The 16,021-nt window shown below is 47.6% G+C and overlaps 9 protein-coding genes across 9 annotated transcripts; 4 read left to right on the plus strand and 5 right to left on the minus strand.

Annotated features, from left to right (window-relative positions):
- Positions 1-738: 738 nt before the first annotated feature.
- On the plus strand, positions 739-1,731 carry U2A (small nuclear ribonucleoprotein polypeptide A'-like U2A). The gene has a single exon (XM_017172340.2). The coding sequence runs from the start codon at positions 863-865 to the stop codon at positions 1,658-1,660; it is 798 nt and encodes a 265-aa protein (XP_017027829.1). The 5' UTR covers positions 739-862; the 3' UTR covers positions 1,661-1,731.
- Positions 1,732-1,773: 42 nt separating this feature from the next.
- Positions 1,774-2,696, minus strand: LOC108078452 (GEL complex subunit OPTI). The gene is made up of 3 exons (XM_017172341.3): positions 2,500-2,696; positions 2,315-2,418; positions 1,774-2,247 (listed from the first exon to the last, which is right to left on the minus strand). The coding sequence occupies exons 1-3, from the start codon at positions 2,608-2,610 to the stop codon at positions 2,052-2,054; spliced, it is 411 nt and encodes a 136-aa protein (XP_017027830.1). The 5' UTR covers positions 2,611-2,696; the 3' UTR covers positions 1,774-2,051.
- Positions 2,697-2,797: 101 nt separating this feature from the next.
- LOC108078406 (tiny tim 50) lies at positions 2,798-4,130 on the minus strand. Its single transcript, XM_017172263.2, has one exon. The coding sequence runs from the start codon at positions 4,126-4,128 to the stop codon at positions 2,884-2,886; it is 1,245 nt and encodes a 414-aa protein (XP_017027752.1). The 5' UTR covers positions 4,129-4,130; the 3' UTR covers positions 2,798-2,883.
- A 151-nt stretch (positions 4,131-4,281) lies between these two features.
- On the plus strand, positions 4,282-4,999 carry mRpL52 (mitochondrial ribosomal protein L52). The gene is made up of 3 exons (XM_017172264.3): positions 4,282-4,412; positions 4,475-4,623; positions 4,680-4,999. Exons 1-3 carry the CDS (start codon positions 4,364-4,366, stop codon positions 4,863-4,865), a joined length of 384 nt encoding a protein of 127 aa, XP_017027753.1. The 5' UTR covers positions 4,282-4,363; the 3' UTR covers positions 4,866-4,999.
- Positions 5,000-7,421: 2,422 nt separating this feature from the next.
- On the plus strand, positions 7,422-8,601 carry LOC108078045 (uncharacterized). Its single transcript, XM_017171607.3, has 2 exons — positions 7,422-7,994; positions 8,057-8,601. The coding sequence occupies exons 1-2, from the start codon at positions 7,548-7,550 to the stop codon at positions 8,438-8,440; spliced, it is 831 nt and encodes a 276-aa protein (XP_017027096.1). The 5' UTR covers positions 7,422-7,547; the 3' UTR covers positions 8,441-8,601.
- A 729-nt stretch (positions 8,602-9,330) lies between these two features.
- DCTN4-p62 (dynactin subunit 4) lies at positions 9,331-11,138 on the plus strand. The gene has a single exon (XM_017172223.2). The coding sequence runs from the start codon at positions 9,411-9,413 to the stop codon at positions 10,971-10,973; it is 1,563 nt and encodes a 520-aa protein (XP_017027712.1). The 5' UTR covers positions 9,331-9,410; the 3' UTR covers positions 10,974-11,138.
- Positions 11,014-12,545, minus strand: LOC108078385 (retinol dehydrogenase 13-like). Its single transcript, XM_017172224.2, has 5 exons — positions 12,357-12,545; positions 11,966-12,229; positions 11,748-11,904; positions 11,430-11,689; positions 11,014-11,376 (listed from the first exon to the last, which is right to left on the minus strand). The coding sequence occupies exons 1-5, from the start codon at positions 12,434-12,436 to the stop codon at positions 11,136-11,138; spliced, it is 1,002 nt and encodes a 333-aa protein (XP_017027713.1). The 5' UTR covers positions 12,437-12,545; the 3' UTR covers positions 11,014-11,135.
- Positions 12,546-12,802: 257 nt separating this feature from the next.
- LOC108078014 (retinol dehydrogenase 12-like) lies at positions 12,803-14,015 on the minus strand. The gene is made up of 4 exons (XM_017171571.2): positions 13,704-14,015; positions 13,489-13,645; positions 13,182-13,429; positions 12,803-13,125 (listed from the first exon to the last, which is right to left on the minus strand). Exons 1-4 carry the CDS (start codon positions 13,958-13,960, stop codon positions 12,906-12,908), a joined length of 882 nt encoding a protein of 293 aa, XP_017027060.1. The 5' UTR covers positions 13,961-14,015; the 3' UTR covers positions 12,803-12,905.
- Positions 14,016-14,578: 563 nt separating this feature from the next.
- LOC108077981 (retinol dehydrogenase 13-like) lies at positions 14,579-15,820 on the minus strand. The gene is made up of 4 exons (XM_017171524.2): positions 15,499-15,820; positions 15,284-15,440; positions 14,965-15,224; positions 14,579-14,908 (listed from the first exon to the last, which is right to left on the minus strand). Exons 1-4 carry the CDS (start codon positions 15,753-15,755, stop codon positions 14,689-14,691), a joined length of 894 nt encoding a protein of 297 aa, XP_017027013.1. The 5' UTR covers positions 15,756-15,820; the 3' UTR covers positions 14,579-14,688.
- Between the last annotated feature and the right edge of the window lie 201 nt (positions 15,821-16,021).

Raw genomic sequence — 16,021 nt, forward strand, 5'->3', positions numbered from 1 at the left:
ACTTAACGTGTTCATTAAAGTTAAGCAATTAAAACTTCATTGTAATCTATTGAAATTCAAATTAAAAGGAAAACGATAATGATGTGGTGTGTTTTATTTAAAAGATGACCAATAACTGCTTCCTAAACTTTTATACGAGTCTTGCTGGGTGATTATTTAAGTCTCAATTTTAGAAATTTAGATCGCTAAAGAGACAGAAAAGTAGTAAGTGCAAAAAGGGCTTATTTCCAATTTTTTTTATTAGGTTGATACAAAAATCTACAACAAATCTATACAAAAAGCTAATAACGAATTTGTAATAAATAAAATCGAACAGAGGAAAAATTATACTTGTGAGCTTCAGATCAAATATTTCAAAACAAATATATACCGTAAATTATGAATATTCTTGAAATTTACATGTTACCATTACAATAAAAATTAAATTAGCACACGGTTTTAGACTTTATTTTAGCATCTCGGTAGACCTCTTCTGAAAATGCTCACATATGAAAAGAATCTACTTTTTTTTCAAATTTTTCTAGATTTACCATATTTTTTATATTACTTGACCTATTGTTCGTTTGAAAGCTATATGATATAAGAATATAATATTTAAAATCATTAATATTTAAAATCATTATATTTTAGGGCCACCCTTGTATAATATTTAATAGCATACTTTTAGGGAGTATCCATAATTGATTATTTAGTGTGGCCAGCCACATTTATTGCAAAGGATTTTTTACCGGTCCGGATGCTGTCACATTGTCTTCACTCGCGTCTGTAAATTGTTTCGTTTTTCTGCATTTCAGAAAAACAAGCGAAAAGAGCGAATAAAAAGTCTCTTTCGGCCGCACGCGCGTACCCACACACTGCCACAATGGTTAAGCTAACGCCGGAATTGATCAACCAGTCGATGCAGTACATAAACCCGTGTCGGGAGCGCGAGCTGGATTTGCGCGGCTACAAGATCCCACAGATAGAGAACCTGGGTGCCACACTGGATCAGTTCGACACGATCGATCTGTCTGACAACGATCTCCGCAAGCTGGACAACCTGCCGCATCTGCCGCGCCTCAAGTGCCTGCTGCTGAACAACAACCGCATTCTGCGGATCAGCGAGGGTCTGGAGGAGGTCGTGCCCAACCTGAGCTCCATCATCCTGACGGGCAACAACCTGCAAGAGCTGAGCGACCTGGAGCCGCTGGCGGCGTTCACCAAGCTGGAGACCATATGCCTGCTCATAAATCCGGTGTCCACAAAGCCCAACTACCGCGAGTACATGGCCTACAAGTTCCCACAGTTGCGGCTACTCGACTTCCGGAAGATCAAGCAGAAGGACCGGGCGGCGGCCCAGGAGTTTTTCCGCACCAAGCAGGGCAAGGACATGCTGAAGGAGGTCAGCCGGAAGTCAAAGCTGAGCGCCGCCGCCGCCCTGGCCGCAGAGGCGAGCAACGGCAAGGGCAGAGGGGATGGCGGGCGATTGGCCAATCCGGAAGACATGCAACGCATCCGCGAGGCGATCAAGCGCGCCAGCTCACTGGCAGAGGTCGAGCGGCTGTCGCAGATCCTGCAGAGCGGCCAGCTACCGGAGAAGTTCCAGCACGAGCAGGAGGTGGGGCAGAATGGAGCCGCTCACAACGGCTCCGGACCCGTGGCTGTGGCCATGGAGTACTAGGATACCGACCATCTGTCAGCTACCTTATAACCGTAGACCAATATTTTATAATAAAACGCCGTAACAAGTTTCTTCATCGTATTCTGCATTCTAGACATACGCAAATATAAAGTATCTTTTGTTCTCAACTAGGCCGCTGGCTGGGACCTTTCACGGAAAGGTCTGGCGTTGTCGATGGTACACCTGGCCATCATAGAAATGCATGTACATGATCGTAATTAGCTAAAAGTTTAACAATCTACACCGAGTTTAGAGGGGACAAAACAGGAGGAGCGGCTATCTTATTTGGCTTCGCACTTGAACCTGCGGAAGTGTAGGGATGGGGATCTGGTTCTGGAATCGGTTATTGCTTGGAGGCTGCGGTGGCGGCTTCTGGCGTGAGGGGCGAGTATTATGAGGCCTTCGCCGCCATTATAGTGTCGTAGTGCAGGCCCGTGTAGAAGATGATCCACGTCACCAGGAAGCCGGCGAACGAGGTCATAAAGCCCTCCTTTACCAGCTCCCAAACCCCGCCGTAGGCGTCCTCATCGACATTCTGGAAGTTGATGGCGTACAGATAGACAATACCGCAGCTGATGCCGGCGAAGCTGTGGGGCAGAGCAAATGGACGTTGGAGTGGCGGTGGCTATTTATAGGTTATAGATAGCTACTCACAGTACGAGGCCCAGGAAGCCTTTCAGCGGAACAATGCCCCAGATTACGCCCAGGATAATGCCAAATACCTGGCGGGACCAGTAGATGACGTCCAGAAACTCCTCCTACGGGTTGTGGAAAGGTTAGCATGCTGAGGAGTTCTTCGCGGACCGGACTTTCCGCCGTGTGCGCGGAACTTTGCTCACCTTGTCCTCCCACTCCGATTTTGTGATGGCGCGCGCGCAAATTTCTCGCAGACTGGATGACTTGGCTGCTCCGTTGGCGGTGCGTTCTACCGTGCTCGTCTTGGTGGCCATTATTTGATACAGGTTTTTACGATTCGCTTTAAATTATTTTGTTAATTAATTTTTTCACTATCAGTTGACACAGTGCACCCTCTTAATGAAAATACCAGGGAAAGCGAGAAACATGTGCGAATTAAGCTCTTCCATTAAACGGTCACACTAAAACCAAATCAAAAACAAACTTTAAAAGAAACAACAGTTTTGGTATTTAAGCATTCTTCTATTTATAAGATAACAAATATATTATGGCAGAAGAATGGTGTCCCGGGCTGGCTGGTGCTTCTCCTAGCGCCCCAGAATGTTGCGCGACCACTGCTTGACCATCGGCTTGGCCTTGGTCTGTTCGATGCGTTCCGCCTCCTCCATTTGCTCGGCCAACTTGCGCTGATTCTCCCTGAACTGGCTGATGGGGTCGTCGAATTGGCGATAGTAGTGCAGCACCTCACGCACATCGTCCACGTTGCTCTGGGCAATCAGCTTGAGGAAGGAAATTAGGTCCAGCAGTTGGCCGTCGTCATCGTTGCCGTGCCAGCGGGAAATGCCGAATGTGTTGTCCGGGTGCATTTTGGTGGAATTAGCATCCCAGTCAATGACGATCACCTTGCTCAAGTCCCGGTTCAGGTTGTCCAAGTTCTTAACATGATGGCCGTCCACAAAGTGTGTGGCATCCCTGACCAGGCGGTACATGATGTATCCATTGGGGTCCAAGGCGTCGAGAATGGGGAACACGGTCATGCCCTGCTCGGCGGTGAATACAACGATCTCAAACTCCTTGGCGCACTCTGCCAGGAAGTGATCGACACCGGGTCGCTTCTTGAAGCGCCACCCCGTGTGGTAGGTCCAGTCCGGATGCACCAGAACGTCCTTCATCTCCAGGACAAGCGTGTAGCGCGGCTGAATATATGGGGGCTTGAGCGGATCGGGCAGGAGTTTGTCCCGCGACGGCTCCTGGATCATCTTCTGGTAGTAGTACATGCTCTTCCACATGCGCTGGATATACTGTTGCACCAGTGGTTTCTCCGATAACTCATCCTCGATGGTCTGTCCATTCTCGTCCACCTGGGGCTTGCCGAACTCGTAGACGGCCCATAGACCGGCGGCCAAGCCGCCGCCGCCGAAGATAGCGAAGCCCAACTTCATGCGCTTCCAGGCCCGCTCATTCTCCTTGGCTTCCTCGTCTTCGCGCTTCTTGCGCTCTTCCTCGCCACCGCGGTCCACCTCGGGGGAGGTCTGTGGAAACAGCTTGGCCAGCAGCGGAGCATTGGCATTGGTCACTGTCGGTCCGGGGGATGCCTCCGCTCCTGCTTCGCCGGAAGCGGATTCCTGCTTGCTGCTCGAGCTATAGCTGCGAACTGTGTGGAGCACCGGAGCCAGCGAAAACCGCGGAGAAGGAATTGACGGCGATGTGGATGTTGAACGGCGCTGCAGCTGGTGATGATTACCCAATGCACCGTGGTAATGGATGGTTGTGAGGACTCGCGGCGTGCTCAGGCTGCGCAGCATCTGGATGACTGTGGCCGGAGGCGCCATGCTCAGCTTCGATTTTCTGCCTTCCTTGTGTCAACTTTAGTGTCCTGCCAACTGAGAAGTTAGCTTTTTTCTTAGCAAATCCCCAATAAAAGTTTCAACCTCGCCTGGCACTGCAGTGGGGTTATGTCTGTGGCTGTAACTTTTGGCATTTCGCGACGGGCCCAGCACGGTCATACTGCCGCCGTCAGCTGTTTTTGGTTATGTGAACTACAAATATTCAGAGTTTTAATAAATAATGCTGAAAATAACGAAACTCTGCCTGGCCAGCAGTGCCTCGGCCACAGGTGAGTGCCGCACTTTACCGTAATGGTATCTTAATTCATTAACACCGTTTTTCCTAATCCAGCACAGCGTAATATCGCGATTTCTGCCTCACGCTGCATCGATCAGAAATGGCGTGCGGACAAGGGATTGCCGGAAAACCCGAATGCTTTTGGCCCGCTCACCAACATGCCTGATTACACGTTCCTGGACGGCAGAACCACGCCCCTGGGGGTAAGTGTTCCCCTAAATACTCTATGAGCCCATGCCTAACACACATTGCCTTGTAGTCCAACCAGAAGAGACGCCTGCTGAAGCAGCAAGAGATCGCCTCCAAGATCGTGGAGCTTACTGGGGAGCTGGAGTTCGCCAAGCAGCGGCACGAGCGTCTTAAGGCACAGGCCGCAGCCGAGAAGCAGCGCATAATCCAAAACAAACTGAAGCCCAAGGGTCACCTGCTGCTCAAGCAGAAGTAGAAGCCAACTGCCGGCTGAACCTCCTGCGTAGTTTTACTCGTTGTTGCCTGTGTATAAGTTATCATAAGTCGCTTAGTGAATGGAGACGAAATTATACGATGGGTCTTGTGATGTGGACACATGTTTGCCGAAAACACGTTTCAAAAACGTTCCTCAAACAGCAAGCGTGGCGCAGTCGACGCTTCATTAGACGGTGGGCCGCTAATGATGATTTAATTGCAACTAATAGCGGACACCCCTTGGCGACACATCTGCTGCACGTTAATTGAGTGTTAAAACGCCAGTGACGCACTTGCCGGGGCACCGTGTCCTGGCATTTAGTCGAGATGAAAGCGATGCCCGCTTTTCCGAATACTCAAAATTTAACCCTTGATACCTAGGGTAACCTAGCCCACTCCACCGCATCCCATTTTATGGACTCCTATTCACACATTTGCTGCTAATATGAGGCCTACGCTCGCACATTCGAGTCACTCCTCAAACTATTTTTGTCAACAAGGAAGTCAGTCGGCGCGGCGCTTTAGTTGTTTATTTGTAAGCGCTTGTCGAAGGCCAGTTACAAGCCAGCTAGGTCGGTTCTCCTCTTCCGGCCAGCGCAATGTGGGCCAGCGTGACGAGAGCAATCACTCCAGGGAGGTTAATGGATCGATATCGATCGTGCCAGCGGAGCCAAGCGAGCGTAACAAATATGAGGCCTGCTGGTGTTTGGCATTATCATAAGTAAATATGAACAACCGTTTACCAGCTAAATATTTGCACACCTTGCCCAGTGCTCCCTTGTTTTTCCGAGTGTTTGACTTTTCGGTTAGGAGATCAAGAATTTTGCACGGCACTCAAATGTTTGCCTTCGCCTCGGTCATAAATCCAATAACAGGCGTAATAAAAGCCGCAGAAATGTGCTCCATTTTTGGGCCAGGCTGATTGCTGAACAAATTAATGAACTTTCAATGTTTTAACCCGATGGATTTTGGATGATAAACATATAAATAAAATAAATTCTATTAATGTAATGCAAAAGCTTTGGATCAAGGCTAAGAAACATCCCATTTCAGCAAGCTGGGCTTCGCACTTCCCGGAGAAAAACATCGACATCAACAAGGGAGATCCATTGATCCCTCTAGGTGGCAGACGTAAAAATTTCCATAACGCTTTGTGCTCCGCCAAGTCACACCAGGTCGAAGTGGGTAAAAGTGGCAATTAAATAAACGGATAATGTGCCATGATCAATATTCAAATATTGCTGGGCGCAAATTTAGCTGTTTGCATTCGCACATTGAGCTAACAAAGAAATCAAGTCTGAGGAAATTTTCTAAGCAGATGATAGGTTTGCGATCCGCGATCAAAGAGCGGACGGCCTGCAAGATGTTTGTCGCACTTCTTGCATGAATTAGCCGAGGTATATGAAATTTGGCACTGCCTTTCGAGTTTCGCGGACTCTGCTGAGCGGGGGCTACAGAAAACGTGCCCAAAGGAACGTGCCTCCGCTGGCGAGCTCTCAATCAAAAGTCAGAAGCCGATGCTTCGCTGTACTGCCCCCCGAGCTGCTCCAATGCAGCTGCCAATCGTGCGTATACGTAATGCGATCTGGATTGTTTATGTTTCCTTTATCTTGGGCAAATCTCGCACCTTTCTGTTGTTGTTGACGATGTTTGGGTGTGCAAAAATATTTACCCCCGTTGGGGTGGCATGGAAAAAGGCGGAGTTGTGGAAAACAACTGATCTTATTTTGTTATTGCCCCCCCGCGGCGGTGGCTACTTCGGATTTATATTTATATAATTGTATAAATTCATATCATTAGCGGGTTTATATTTACGCCAGAGACTTTTCGAAACCAAAGCCGCTGATGGGGATAATAAAGTGTGAATTAGGTTTGGGTCCAAGCCCAGGTCTTTTCCTCAATTTCGTCTGATTAACGATTTGTTACACAGTCTAGTGACTAGTGTCTAAGTCCCAAAGCCTGATTCATCTTCGAGTGCAGGCCCCAAAAACTGAAGTCATGCCCCTTTTCGGAGCCTCATTCCAAGTACTGACCGCAGCCTCAGCCGGGTCGAGTGTATTTGTTAATTGTTTTACTGCTCCTGGTGTCGAATCATGTTTTTCTAGAAAATTTCGGTATTTCTCACTTCCTGAGTCAGCCACATTTTCACGGCGAATTGATTAACCATCGCATGAAAGACTGCGGTTGGATATTTATAAAGTCTGCGTTGTATTTTTAGACTCCGGCTTATTTGCGTGTCTATGCTGATTTATGATAACAGCAACGAATTTCGTTACAACGACATTCGAGGTCTGGATTTAGACTTAGCGTGTGACCACACAAAAATTACCACCCGGGGACCACAGCGCCTGGTACAACGCACATTACTCATTCGCCGTGTGCCAAAATTCGATTGCGCCGCAAACCCTTCCACCCGAAAACACACCTAATTACTTTCATCTCTCTGTCATCTTCATCGACGTCAATGTCGTTGTCCAGTCCGCTATGCTATCCACTTGACTGTCGACGTCAGAGCACCTAAAATCCAATAATTAATTAGCCAAATCAAAACAAAATAGTCGCAGACAATGGGAATTTTGGGGGTCCGTGTATCTTTCCGCATTGTAAAAACTTTTCCGAATCAAACTGGCCCCCGGCCACGCTAACAGAAACAGTGCACCAGGCAATTAGAGCCTTTCGTCCCATGGAATCCCATAGAGATAAGACAACAGCCCACCGCAGAGATTTTCGATCCCCGCTCCGATCCAACTTGAAATTAAAGTCACAGCAGCCGCGCATGCGCAAAAACCCAGACGACACATACGACACATTGGATGGCGTCAACGAAAGAGAGTTGGCGGGACGTCGAAAATGTCGCTGCGTTTCCTCCGGACTTGCGTCACAGCCCGGAGCATCCGTCGGCTCGGCCCGAAAGCAAATTTTCACATTTGGGTGCGAATATGGCGACGGGTGCGTATATAAAGGAAGGGTTCTTCGCAACACAGCACACAGAACTCGCCAGACGTTCAAAGCAACCACAGCAAACGGTCAAGCCAACAGCCAAAGGATAATACCTGCACCTTTCCCCTTAACGGATTTTACAAATTATAACCAGTTAAAACCGCAACACAAACACACAATGGATCTGAAGGTAAGCATCGCTTATACAGAGATCTTTGAAGGAATTAAGCTCACTTCCCACTTTCCCCTCAGCAATTGTACTCGTGGGTCTGCCTGCTGGTCAGCATTATTATCTGCAAAGTGTCCCAGACAGCGGCCAAGCCCACCTACTATGACCTGGATAGCTACGAGGCCTACGATACCGATCGCTACGACAGCGGCGGATCGTACGCCTTGACTTACGGGAAACCCCTGACAGAGAACCGCCTGAAGAAGCTGAACCCGGGCTACTACTATGTGGACGATGGTTACATCGCACCCGTCTCAGCCAGCGCCGGAACCAGCACCCGCCGCGAGGATCCCAGCCCACAGAGCGGCGGCGCCCTGCCCTACAACGTCAAGTTCACTCCCATCGTTCGCGTCCGACAGACCAAGACCAAGCGCAAGAAGCTGTTCGTGCCCAACTTCTTTGGCTAGACGGTGCTGGTCCTTCTGCCGGGACTGAGAGTACAGACTGAGGATGATTAGAATAGATCTTAGTTGTAGCATTAGTCGCGTGGCTCGCACACCAAAAAGTACCTTATACTGTTACCTATTTTATACGCTGACCAAATTATATTTATATACCCAAAACCTTCTAAATATACAAACATATAACCAAATTCATGAAATTATTTCTCAACTGAATAATTATTTGAAACTGAATCTGTGACCACACGAGTTGGGATCGTGAAATTTGAATTCAAAGTTATTTTTAGAAAGCAAATGGCGACACACAGCCGACGAGTTTGTATTTTAAAGTTCGACCAATGCCTAAAATATTTAAAAATGGAATCAAGTCTTTGCTCTCCCAGCCAGATTTATTCGGTTATCCACAGTGAAGATGTTTATTGAGTTCAACTTTCAATAAACAAATACTTTACATTTTAGTAACCCTTCGTCAGCCAGCATTTGCTTCTGCTGATCACTCCTACACCTCTAAATGAAATGCGGCATATGGAATTCGATTATAAATAAAGTGTCTACCTTATTTGGCAATTCGGTGCTAATTGACCACTTAGGCGATTTATTAAAAAGAAAATATTAGTTATTCTTGGGCTTCTTTCAAAACGATGTATAATAAACCATAGTTTAGCATAGTCTTGGGCGTTCTTGGTGAATAACAGTTTATAAAACAAAAATATCGTTTATTTTTCACCCGTGGTATTTTCCGATCAGTTTTGAATTCGGCATTGTAATTCTGTATTGAAAACTGATTATTTTTGGTTGAAAAGGACTTCCCGTCGTAAAATCCATTTCCGGTCGTAAAAGTGTGACCAGTTATAGCATTTGTTATAGCGTTTTGGCATTTTAAACGGAGACCGCGGCAAGCACACTGCTGTCGTCATTCGTGGAAGAAGAGGAAAATTTGCAAATTTACAATAAAGAAAATTAATTTGCGGCCAAGATGAGCTTCATGCAACCGAGTCCCGTGAAGTACGCGTGCTCCTGCGGCATCCTGAACCCGATCAACAAGCTCTTCTTCTGTCGCCACTGCCCGAAGCTCCGCTGCGGCTACTGTGTGACACACGAAATCGAGTCCCACTTCTGCTCCAATTGCCTGGAAAACATCCCGTCCACGGAGGCGCGGCACAAGAAGAACTGCTGTGCCAACTGCTTCGACTGTCCCTGCTGCCAGCACACGCTCTCGGCCAGGGCCACTACGGTGCCGGTGGTGCGCAAGTCCGAGGAATCGAAGGACGCCAAGAAACCTGAAGATGAGAGCGGAGACTCACCTGCGGCAGCATCTACGCCGCCCACCCCGGCGAGCAGCAAGCCCTCGGCGGTGCCCACCACCAAGAAGATGTACTACCTGTCGTGCCTGTCCTGCCGCTGGACCTCGCGGGACGCTGGCATTCCAGACCAGGGCGTGGCCACGGGCACCTGGCCAGACAACGAATGCCTGTATCAGGCGCGCTTCAACTCCTTGGTGGAGTACTTCCAGGCGGTGGTGCTGCAGGAGAAACAGGAGAAAATGGAGTTTATGCGGCGCAAGACCCCCAAGCAGCACAAGTTCCCCAGCCTCACTGACCGCACTGGTCTGACGGTGTCCCTCATTCGGCGTCAGATGGGTTGGAACGATAAGACCATTCCGAAGGCTAAGGCTGTGATCACGCCGGCAGAAGCCACGGCCGAGGTGGAGGAGTTGCCGGCCGACATCTTCACTGAGCCGCTGAATCTACGGAACGTAACGACGATCGCTCAGCGCCACAGCCAGCCGGCAGATCAGCCGACGGCCGTGAGCAGCCTGTACCCGCAGCGACGAACGCTGTGGATCAAGCGGTCGCTCCGCTGCCGCCAGTGTGAGCACAACCTTATCAAGCCGGAGTACCATCCCACGTCGATCAAGTACCGCATTCAGCTCTTCGCCAGCTGTCATGTGCCTGAGGTGGTAATGGTGCGCTGCGAGCAGTCGTTGGCGTCCGGCAAGAGCAACGCCATCCTGCTGAAGTTCACCAATCCGACTATGTACGACATGACTATTCGACTTTTGACCACAGCTCCGACCGAGGATGCCGAACCCGCTGCCGAGGGCAGCCGCATCAAAGAGGAGCCCGTCTCCTCGTCCCCACATCTTAGAGCTGCGGGCATCACCCTGTCGAGGCAAAATTCCACCCGGGAGGTGAAGCGCGAAGTGACGGATGTGTCCAATGCTGAGATTGTGCCTTTGGAAAGCGAGTTTGTGCTCAGCCAGCGCGACGACTCCAAAGAATTCGACGAGTACGTGCAGCTGCCCACGGAGGAGCCCAAGTTCATCGTGTGGCGCAAGGGCAACAAGGTGCTCATCCGGCTCCAGTTCACTCCGGCCGAGGAGCTGCCTGCCAACACAGACGTGGTGCTGGGCTTCGCCATGCAGTACACGTACGTCAACACAGTGACCAATGCCCCCGAGAAGAAGGAGCCTACCACTCACGCACTCTACTCGAGGGTGTTCATTAATGCGGGCGCTACTGAGCAGAAGGCCAACTGAAATGGAGACCCATTTATCCCATATATAGTACTAATTGAACTTAACTGCAACTGAAAGCCGCTTTATGAAAGCTAGGCTACTACATATAGATGTATTTATTGAATTAACCTACTCGTGGAAAAGCAGCTAGTATTACTGTTGAATAAACCGCTTGTTCTAACCCTACTCGGACGTCTTATCCACTTTGGGGGTGGCCAAACCTGTCCACTTCTCGCTCTCCTCCCACAGGAACTTTCCAAACTTTTCGTCCTTGGCAGCTGGAGCCACCTCCTTGGGTTTGCAATCGCTGAAGTAGAGACCGGTGACCTCCTTGAGTTCAGGATCAAGTGCTGCATAAATCGAGGTCTGTGCCCCACTCTTCGGTGTCTTCAAGAGCGGCCAAACCATTGGCTTTAAAAAGTACCTTAATTCGGGAATATTAAGACTGGTTTTTCCACTGATTCACTTTTCACTTACTGCACAAAGTTCGTCTGGAAGAAGGCCCAATTCCTCCCCAACTCGGTGTCCACAACACCTGGATGCAGGGAGTTCACCGTGACTCCTGTGCCCGCCAAGCGCTTGGCCAATTCCCGGGTGAACAGCACATTGGCCAGCTTGCTCTGGCTATAGGCTGAACCCTCATCATAGGACTTTTCGCTGTTCAAGTCGTGCACGTTGATGGAGCCTCGGGTATGCGCCAGACTGGAGACGACGACAATACGACTGGGAGCCGATTTCTGTAAAGTTAACCAGATTTGTATAAGATATATTTGGCTTATATACCCTCTTCCATACCTTGAGCACGTCCAGCAACAGGTTGGTCAGCAGGAAGTGGCCCATGTGGTTGACCCCCAACTGCATTTCGAAACCGTCCTTGGTCAGCATCTTCGGGCAGCGCATAACTCCGGCATTATTGATCAGGACATCGAGCTTCTGCTGCTCTTTCTTGAAGCTAATAAAAGGGTTCAGCGATTAAAACTGACAGCAGGTATAAGGGTTATAAGATGACTAACCCAGCAACGAATTTTCGAACAGAGTCCAAGGAAGACAAATCCAACTGGCGAGAGAAGACGTTCTGGTTGTTGGTCTCCCTGATAATCTCATCACGGGCCTTGTCACACCGACTTAGATCCCTGCATGCCATGTAGACTGTTCCTCCGCGTTTCGCTATCTCCAGGACCGTCTCCTTGCCGATTCCTGTGTTGGATCCCGTGACGATGAATACTTTTCCGGTTTCATCGGTCTGCTTGGTGAACTGGCCGCCTTGCATGTATCCCCTGTAATCAATAATCACGCTCTATTAGCATGGTAGCTGCAAATCGGACACCAATTCTTGAGAGTCATGGACTCGTCATACCAAATTTCATAAACATTTACAAGTCATGCGTATTCTAATCGACTTACTTCAAGAAATAGATAGCCGCGCCAATAATAGCCGGCCAGATAATTATCGGGCTCAGCAAACAGTCGATGAAAATGCACATTTTTGAGGAAATTTTCTTTGTTTTCTGAGGTAGAGTGGTGTCAGCTGGGAGTTTCCTCGTAGAATGCGAGCAAATCAGTCCGAGCAGCTGTTGATATACTTCTGAATGCTACTACGACCACCTCATGTATAGAATAACTGATTCTCAATGAGTGAATGTGAGAGCTACACAGCGCTCTTTTTGTAAATGTGTGTAGGGTAAGAGAACCAAAACTCATTCAGTGGAAAGCTTAAGGGAGAGACACTATACGAAATTCCCTTAGAACATTGTAAGATCCACTCTTAAGTTTACCAAAGATTATGTGGAGATAACCAAGGCCAAACAAATCAATATTCAACAATCCCTACAGGGAAATACGAATTCTCATTAATTAGTTTGAAGAGAAAATGTTGATTTACATTGTTAACAGTTTAAATATTATACGAATTAAAACTAATTAATGATATGGCGGTACTATTAATTAATCCACCTAAGATGCGCCCACGCCAGTCCACTTCTCGCTCTCAGCCCACACGAACTTGGCCATTTTGTCATCCTTGGCAGCTTTAGACACCTTCTTGGCCTTGCAGTCACTGAAGTAGAGACCAGACGCGTTCTTCAAGTCAGGATCCAGGGCGGCATACAAGGAAGTCTGCGCTCCAGACTTTGCTGTCTTGAAAAACGCCCAACGGAGAGGACTGGTCATAGCCCTAACAAGGTCAAATTATTATTAATCAATTCCCTGAACTGCCAGCGATTTACTTACTTTGTAAAGCCATTCAAATTTCTCCATATCTCAGTGTCCACAACACCGGGGTGCAAGGAGTTTACTGTGACTCCAGTTCCCTCCAAGCGCTTAGCCAATTCCCGAGTGAACAGAATGTTCGCCAATTTGCTCTGGTGATAGGCCCCGGTTTTACTGTACGACTTCTTGCTGTTCAAATCATTAACATTAATGGATCCTTTGGCGTGCAATGCGCTGGAAACGACGACAATACGACTCGGAGCAGTTTTCTACAAAGAATTTTAGATTCAAGGAGGGGGCAATGACAATCGATTAATGCTCACAATACCTTTAACACGTCCAGCAGCAAATGGGTGAGCAGGAAGTGGCCCACGTGATTAACACCAAACTGCAATTCGATGCCATCCTTGGTCAGAGATCTCGGGCAGAACGACACTCCAGCATTATTAATAAGGACATGGAGTTTATCCTGCTCGCGCTTGAAACTGTATAATTTAAGTTTGAATTATTTATTTGGGTTTTCGTCAAGGCAAAGTAGCTTACCCAGCTGCGAAGTTGCGAATGGAATCGAAGGAACTCAAGTCCAATTCACGGGAGTATATCTTCTGGTTGTTGGTCTCCTTGATGATCTCATCGCGGGCCTCATTACACCGGTTCATATCCCTGCATGCCATGTAGACGGTTCCGCCGCGCTTTGCTATTTCTAGGACCGTCTCCTTGCCGATTCCTGTGTTGCATCCCGTGACAATGAACACCTTTCCGGTTTCATCGGTGTTCTTGGTAAACTTTCCTTCACACATTTTGTCTTTTTATATTTTTGTTTTCCCGGCCGTTGTTTACTATTCACAGAAACAGAATAAGAGTAAAGCACGCTCTTACTGTCGCTTAAATACGATTTGGGCGTTAGAAAAGAGAGGGTACCCGATATACTAAAAATGCTGACCCACCATGACTGCGGTTCGAAACTACCAGAACAAAAAAACGAATCAATTTTAAGAGAAGATAATCAAGCGAATTAAACAAAACGAACCGAACTGGCCGAAGCCATTTGAACGTATACCAGTGTTCTAACCAATTACCATTATCATCGTATAAAGTACAATTCAGTCAACACGCTTGTGCCATATGTATGTATGTAAGGTAAAAAAGTAGTTGGAGCGGAGCTAATAAGCGAGCTCTTACGCTTGCTGAAACAAACACACTGGTTTTATGATACAACTGAGAGCGGAGCTGAGCTTATCAGCTATCAGCTGAGCTTATCAGCTATCAGCTCCGCTCTGTTGGATCAACCAAGCTTATTTGATTTTGTCAGCAGCTGATGGGCGCTGATGATTGCATAGTTTTTTTTTTTTAATTGCCCTGATGATCGGATAGAAATTTCAATAATTTCCCTATAAGGAAATACAAATTGTCATAAGTTAGTTTGAAGAAAAAATGTTTATTTACATTTTTAACAGTTAAATTATTGTATAAATTATTAAAAATAAATAATGATATGGCGGTCCTAAAGTACCGATTAATTATCCACCTAAGATGCGCCCACGCCAGTCCACTTCTCGCTTTCACCCCACAAGAACTTGGCCGTTTCGTCATCCTTGGCAGCTTTAGACACCTTCTTGGCCTTGCAGTCACTGAAGTAGAGACCAGACACGTCCTTCAAGTCGGGATCCAGGGCCGCATACAAGGAAGTCTGCGCTCCAGACTTAGGTGTCTTGAAAAACGCCCAACGGATAGGGCTGGTCACAACCCTAACCAAGTTAAATTATTATTAATCAATTCCCTGAAGTGCCAACTTTTTACTTACTGTGCGAAGCCATTCTGCAAGAATCCCATATGTCTCATGAGCTCAGTGTCCACAACACCGGGATGCAAGGAGTTTACTGTGACTCCAGTTCCCTCCAAGCGCTTGGCCAATTCCCGAGTGAACAGAACGTTCGCCAATTTGCTCTGGTTATAGGCCCCGGCTTTACTGTACGACTTCTCACTGTTCAAGTCATTAACATTAATGGATCCTTGGGCGTGCAATGCGCTGGAAACGTTGACAATTCGACTCGGAGCAGTTTCCTGCAAAGAATTTTAGGTTCGTAGAAGGGGCAATGATAATCGATTAATGCTCACAATACCTTTAACACGTCCAGCAGCAAATGGGTGAGCAGGAAGTGGCCCACGTGATTAACACCAAGCTGCATTTCGATGCCATCCTTGGTCAGAGATTTCGGGCAGAACGAAACGCCGGCATTATTAATAAGGACATGAAGTTTATCCTGCTCGCGCTTGAAACTGTATAATTTAAGTTTGCATTATTTATTTGGGTTTTCGTCAAGGCAAAGTAGCTTACCCAGCTGCGAAGTTGCGAATGGAATCGAAGGAACTCAAGTCCAATTCACGGGAGTATATATTCTGGTTGTTGGTCTCCTTGATGATCTCATCGCGGGCCTCATTACACCGGTTCATATCCCTGCATGCCATGTAGACGGTTCCTCCGCGCTTTGCTATTTCTAGGACCGTCGCCTTGCCAATTCCGGTGTTGGATCCTGTGACAATGAACACCTTTCCGGTTTCATCGGTTTGCTTGGTAAACTTTCCGTCACACATGTTGTCTTTTTATATTATTCTTTTTCCGGCCGTTGTTTACAATTGAGCGTTCTGAAACAGAATAAGAGTAAAGTCAGCTCTAACTGTCGCTTAAATACGTTTTGGGCGTTAGGAGAGAGAGGGTACACGATATACCTAACATGTAGACTCACCATGAGTGCGGTTCAAAACTACCAAAAGAAAAACGAATCGATTTTAAGAGAAGAAAATCAAGCGAATAAAAATTATTTTGCAAATATCACGTATACGACAAGGCCTCCGGCCCG

The sequence above is a fragment of the Drosophila kikkawai genome, chromosome 2R, assembly GCF_030179895.1.
Source record: "Drosophila kikkawai strain 14028-0561.14 chromosome 2R, DkikHiC1v2, whole genome shotgun sequence".
NCBI classification, from domain to species: Eukaryota; Metazoa; Arthropoda; class Insecta; order Diptera; family Drosophilidae; genus Drosophila; species Drosophila kikkawai.